Source organism: Dendrobium catenatum, unplaced genomic scaffold (genome assembly GCF_001605985.2).
Source record: "Dendrobium catenatum unplaced genomic scaffold, ASM160598v2 fragScaff_scaffold_55, whole genome shotgun sequence".
Taxonomy (NCBI): domain Eukaryota; kingdom Viridiplantae; phylum Streptophyta; class Magnoliopsida; order Asparagales; family Orchidaceae; genus Dendrobium; species Dendrobium catenatum.
The window spans coordinates 96,129-103,108 of NW_021318517.1; the positions used below are offsets into that span (position 1 = coordinate 96,129).

The 6,980-nt window shown below is 41.2% G+C and overlaps 1 protein-coding gene across 1 annotated transcript; it reads left to right on the plus strand.

The window, feature by feature from the left end:
- The first annotated feature begins 1,026 nt into the window (after positions 1 to 1,026).
- LOC110095201 (programmed cell death protein 4-like) lies at positions 1,027 to 2,857 on the plus strand. Its single transcript, XM_020820643.2, is given in 3 exon segments — positions 1,027 to 2,221; positions 2,263 to 2,321; positions 2,324 to 2,857. Coding segments are annotated over 3 exon segments (1,773 nt in total). The 5' UTR covers positions 1,027 to 1,041.
- Positions 2,858 to 6,980: the final 4,123 nt, after the last annotated feature.

Consider the following 6,980-nt stretch of genomic DNA (forward strand, 5'->3'; position numbering starts at 1 on the left):
GATCTTTATAGCGGTAATTTTGACTTGTTTATCACCAGAGGTATGTTATGAATATTTTTGGTTTATTCAAAAAATTCACCTTGGATGTATGCAATCATAAATATTTTTTTCTCCTTCATAGATGATTGCTCGTTTGGCAAGAGTAGTGGTGATTAAAATCTGAGTCGAGTCGAGATGGAGTTTAGCACTTTATTTCGCAGCTTCAAGCTTGTAGGTCGGGAAGCCAGAGTCTCGAAGCTCGATCTCATCCCATTGAAAATGAGCTTGAAGCCAATCTCGTTTGAGCACACCTCTGAATTTTGGTTTGTTTTCGCCCTGTCTAGTTTCAAGTTCCTGCATAGGTTTCCTCGAGCACGATTTTTTGTTCTTCTGCACGATTTTACAATGGTTCGCACTGGGTTTTAATTTTCTTGCCCGTGTTCTTCATTTAGGAGAAAAAGAAGGCTAAATAGTTCTGTGCGATAATAAATGTTGTGCTTTGGGAAGCATTATTTAAATTAAAGCTACTCAAAATTGGGCACAAGCCTGTTGAACCTTGGTTGCAGTCGTATTATGTTATTGTCAAATCCTAGGATTACTTCTCTCTGGTGACAAAGAGGAAATGTTTAGTGGCCCGGGCTTGGCTATGGCCCACTTGGTCTGTTTGGTTCCTCATCAGAGTGGCCAACATGAATATCCTTTTATAAAATGCTGGAGATCCAATGATATGACCCACCCAGCCTAGAGTTTGTCACCAGGTCAGGCTTGGTTATAATACCATGGTTTTTGTTGTTTTGTGGCTCGTGGATATAATATAATTGATTAGTAAATGCTACTACCGGTACAAATGAACTTCAAACCTTCTAATGTTGCTCATGGCTATAGAGATGATATGGTGGAGTTCTAAGGTGTCCCTTAAATTATTTTATTTGGTAGTCTCCAGGCTCAACCAGAATTTAGAGGTTGTGTCTTAGGTGTTTACGTTTTTCTTTTATTAATTGATATTTGAACATCATTATCATTGTTATCGTCATTAGCTTTATCCCAACTCCTTGCCGTTGTATGCTACAGGAGCCTTATCAATTAATGGGTGCAACAGTGTCGTCTCCAATTGATGATTATAAAAAGGCTGTGGCACCTATCATCGAGGAGTATTTCACCACAGGAGACGTGGAGCTGGCAGCTTCTGATCTCAGAGATCTTGACTTGGATGATTATCATCATTATTTTATTAAGAAACTGATTTCTATGGCAATGGATAGGCATGCGAAGGAGAAGGAAATGGCATCAGTTTTGCTTTCAGCTTTATATGCTGATGTTATTAGTGCAAGCCAGATTAGCCATGGTTTTATCATACTTCTGGAGTCGGCAGAGGATTTGGCAGTCGACATACTTGATGCAGTTGAAGTCTTGGCTCTTTTTGTTGCCCGAGCTGTTGTTGATGATATTATACCTCCTGCATTTCTCAATAGAGCGAAAAAAATGCTTCCTGAAAATTCTAAGGGGCTTCAGGTTATTGAGACTGCTGAAAAGAGCTATCTTTCAGCTCCTCATCATGCAGAGTTAGTGGAGCGCAAATGGGGAGGTAGCACCCACCTCACTGTTGACGAGGTGAAAAAGAAAATATCATATCTATTGAGAGAATACATTGAAAGTGGAGATACAGCAGAGGCCTGCCGGTGCATCAGGGAATTAGGTGTCTCATTCTTCCACCATGAGGTTGTTAAACGGGCTGTTACCCTTGCCATGGAGACACCAGCATCTCAACCTCTTATCTTCAAACTTTTGGAAGAAGCTGCTGAAGAAGGTCTAATAAGCTCTAGTCAGATGATTAAAGGATTCTATCGTCTTGCTGAGAGCCTTGATGACTTGACTCTTGATATTCCTTCTGCCCAAGCTATTTTCCAGCAACTTGTACCAAAAGCAATTTCTCAAGGTTGGCTTGACCCTTCCTTCAAGTTCCCTGACGCTGATAAGGACTCCAGTGATGTAGAAGATGAGAAGATAAAACGATTTAAGGAAGAATCTGTAATCATTATTCATGAGTATTTCCTTTCAGATGATATACCAGAACTTATTAGAAGCCTTGAAGATCTTGCTGCTCCACAGTACTATCCTATTTTCATCAAGAAACTGATCACAATTGCATTAGACAGGAAGAACAGGGAGAAGGAGATGGCATCTGTTCTACTATCAGCCCTAGCGATGGATATTTTTTCTATTAGACGTTATATCAAGATCTGTACTTACCGTTCTTCATTTTTTATTTTTTTGTCCAAGCAGATATTCTGTTTCTTGCTAGGGCCGTCATTGATGATGTCTTGGCTCCACTAAACCTGGAGGCCAAAAGGAGATCAAGAGAAAACTTCTACCAAACTGTAGTGGCAGCGAAACTGTTCACAGTGCCCGTTCTCTTGCTTCAGCCCGTCATGCTGGTGAAAGACTACTGAGGTGTTGGGGTGGTGGTACCGGATGGGCGGTGGAGGATGCCAAAGATAAGATCACAAAACTTCTGGAGGAGTTTGAGAGCGGAGGTGATATGGGAGAGGCTTGCCAATGTATCCGCGAACTTGGGATGCCATTCTTCAATCATGAAGTGGTGAAAAAAGCATTGGTTATGGCAATGGAGAAGAAAAATGACAGGCTCTTGGATCTACTTCAGGAATGCTTTGGAGAAGGCTTGATCACTATCAATCAGATGTCGAAGGGATTCTCTAGGGTCAAGGATGGTCTTGATGATCTAGCTCTTGATATCCCGAATGCCGTGGAGAAGTACATATCTTTCTACAGTTCTTTGGCGCCCTTAGCAATTGAGATGGTTCTCTCCATCAGTAACCTCTCGTCCTCTTCTACAGCAGTGCATATCACCTTTCAATAAGAGCACAGGTTGATATGGCCGGCCACAAGAAGATTTCATTAGCTGAAGTGGCTGCACGGATTGATCCTGGCAGCAGGGAGATTGCTGCTATTGCTCGAAAGGCTCCATCAGTGGCATCAGCTCGCTCAATTGGCATATCCCCGAGCTGCTTGCCGGTCGAAACTTGGACAATGTGAACGACCATTGAAGATTGCAATGGTGTTCTTACCAAGTATAGCAAGGCTCGGCTAAGGAGACTTGAGGATCATGTATGGGTTGGTGGATGATGCTTTCTGTTTTAATGGTATAAGATCTAATTTGATTTGTGTTATAGAGAAACATATATAGTTGATCTATATGTCAATGTTGGTGATGTTCTATTGTTTACAGATGTTTGATAGTTTGTAATCCCGGCCTTTGCCATGTTGGGTGCGCTCGCATGGCAGGCCAACTATCTTTAATAAGATTTATTTTTTTGTGGGAGTGGGAGATCGTACGGGGTAATTTTGCACCCTGGGTTCTCCCACGTGCTTCGTCTCTTGGTTTTACTGTATTATCTGCTTCGTACGTTCCTACTCCTGTGAGCTCATTTATCGGATGCGACGACATAATTTTCACATCGCAAGGTATACAACCAATAGATTTCTAGTTTGGTTTACTGCTATTTTCAAAGGTATACCATCGCTCTATAACAAACATAAGGTATATCCGAGGCGGTTAAAACTAGCTCGAAGATATAGTTTACTTCCGAAGAGAGATTATTTTTCCAACTATTTTTTATTACTGATATTTAATCGTTTTTTAAATGGATTAATGTAATATTGCTCTATGAATGAGCCAATTAGAAGAAACAAATTTTACTGCAATCTTAAATGACTTTTTTGCTAGGATGGATTTTAAAAAACTTTATTTTGCATAAATCCTAATTTTTCTTGCAAAGTTCCTGAAGTTATCGTTTTTGTCAATGAACCATTTCACCGTCTATGCTCCCATACGTGCTTCACCTCACCACAACAGCCGAAATATTGAGTACTCTGTCAACAAGATTGCAGCCGACCAACAGATCAAGAGTGATACAGCTGAAAAATGAACTACATTGCATTCAAATGAAGGATTCCACAATGTCTGAGTATTTATCCCGAATAAAACAGCTTGTTGACGGAATAGTAGCAGCAGTTTCCCACATAGACTCTGAAGACATCATCATGTACATTTTAAACGGCCTACCTCCTGCATACAATTCCTTTAAAACGACGATTCGCACCATTCCATAGCATTTTACTCTGGACACTCTATATCCATTATTATGCAGTGAAGAAATCCAAGTTAACAATGATTTCCACAGAAATTCTTCACAGGCCACGGACACCACTACATTATATGCTGGGAGGGGACGAGCAGGTAGATCCAGAGGCAACTACAGAGGTGGTCGCGGAAATTCACCAAGGCCAGTGTATACCACGCCTAATCGTACCCAAACCACTACAGATTCAGCTCGGCCAATCTGCCAAATCTGTAGCAAGCCCGGCCACACCGCGCTGACTTGTTGGCATAGATGCAACTTGAACTATTCATCTTCAGCCCCCAATCACTCCTTACTCGCACAACCATCCACCCCACACAATGCTACTACTGAATGGTACATTGACTCAGGATCGACCTCTCATTTGACATCCGACATCAATTATTTGTAGAACCCACAACCATATGCTGAAACTGACTCCATCTCCATTGCCAACGGGACGTCTCTTCCCATTCATTCCAGTGGCCAAGGCCTTCTTCCATTGCCTAACACTACCCGTAAGCTACATTTACAAAAACTTCTTCATGTTCCCACTCTCACACACAATCTACTATCAATTCATAAACTCGCAACTGACAATAATTGTTCTATCTGTTTTGATTCTCATGGATTCACAATCAAGGACAATCTGACCTCCCAAACAATCCTTAGTGGTCGCTCCAGAAATGGTCTCTACATCCTTCCATCTACTCCAAATTTTGCGCTGCACACCTCTACCTCATCAACCTTGCTGTGGCATGCTCGGTTGGGCCACACGCATCTTCAACTACTTCAACTAATAGCTCGCAATTCTCCTTTAGTTAGATTATCTAGTTCTTCTACTTTCTTATGCAACTCATGTAAAGTGGCTAAAAGCCACAAACTACCATTTTCTATCAATGAAATGCAAACTTCCGCTCCATTTACACTTGTTCATACAGATGTATGGGGACCTGCCCCTATTCCCTCTTTAAATGGTTATCATTACTACGTTGTGTTCATAGACGATTTCACACGTTTCTCTTGGCTATACCCAATGTTCACCAAAGCCGAAACAAACAATAAATTTCATCATTTTATACAACTAATCAAAAATCAATTCAACTCATCAATTAAGACTCTCCGCTTCGATGGTGGCAGCGAGTACACCTCCAACTCCTTCAAACAACTCCTTGCCACTCACGACATTCAACAGCAATTGAGTTGCCCATACACTCCCGAGCAGAATGGCGTAGCTGAGCGCAAGCATCGTCATCTTATTGAGTCAACTCGGTCACTACTTCACGCCTCAAATCTGCCTCTCAAATTCTAGCTTGAAGCTCTACTCACGACAAACTATTTAATCAACAGATTACCCTCTCGAACTCTTCATCTTGACAATCCCTACAATCTACTTCACGGCCATCAACCATCCTACACACACCTCAAAACCTTTGGATGTCTCTCCTACCCTTGGCTTCTCCCTCTCTCACCCAGTAAACTTCATCCATGCTCGACAGCCTGTATATTCCTTGGCTACTCCTCCACCCACAAAGGCTATCGATGTTATAATCCTAACACCTCAAAAATTCACATTTCCCGCCACGTCCTATTTCAAGAAGACCAATTTCCCTCCATCTCTTCCTCCGTCACCATACCTACACCTCCTCCTACCACAGACTCTACTCCACTCACGCTCGTTCCAGTCTCCACACTATACCCTCCTTCCAATTAATATTTTAAACTAATTTTATTTTAAAATTATAGATATTATTTTCAAAAATTTTTAATATATAACACTAATATTTTTAATTTAAAAATAAATTATAATAATTATTTAAATAAAAACTTTTTTAAAATTATTTAAATATTATTAAAAAAAATAAAAAAACGACAGCGGCAGCTCTCGGGCTGCCACTTGGCACGGTGGGATTGGGTCCGCAGTTTTGATGCAATCATTACCAATGATTGCACCACCGCGCAATCATTACCAATGATTGTTGCAACACTGAATTCAATGCAGTCCACTAAACCATGTTAGACAGGCGCGTGGATCGTCCGATCTCCCGCGGTATGAGACAGACTGTCCAGATCTTGCCGAACAGTGATCGTATCCACAAGATCTGATTCTGCGGCCGATCTGAACCGCAGAACTGCTGGATCTTCACCGTTGATCACATGATCAATAGTCCTAATCATCCCTATTTAAAGGCGGATGTAACCCGAACCCTTGATCGATAAAATGCTTTGTTCTCGCGATTAGGTGCACCAAATCACGTGAAATTTAAATATATGCTCTATACATGAAGAGTATTCATGGAGAAGTAACTTTGCATTTTAAAACGCACTATATGAAAAGTTATATTGATAAGTTAGGTGACCTACGTCTAGGGTTTTTTTAGCTTTTTTATCGTTGGATCTTCAAACTCTTTGCACGGTTGAGCTTGTAGACTGTCATCGTATAAATCTCTAGTTGAAACCGCAACCAAACGAGCTCTGGATAGAACTAATTTGGCCTTGGAATGATTTTGACCCCGGTTGGCCAGGAATCTTGTCGCCGGTGAGGGTTTTGACTTGGAAAGAGTGGGAAGAAGTTGGGGGAGTCCTCACACAAGATCTTTCGGCTTGGGAGGGCTCAAAGAGAGAGACTGCAAGATCCCCTCTAATGAACCTTAGAATCCCTATTTAAAGAACCCAAGCTTATGATGGATGGTTGGGATCAAATCCCTAATGAATTAGGAGGGAAATTAAGCTATATGGATGGGATTTGGGTGGAGAGCTCAATAGGAAGGATTTAATTCAATTAAAAGGCCTTAATTTAACTTAAATATGTCAAATTTGACCATGTAAGACTTGGGTTGACCAAGTATAAGGTCAAACCTG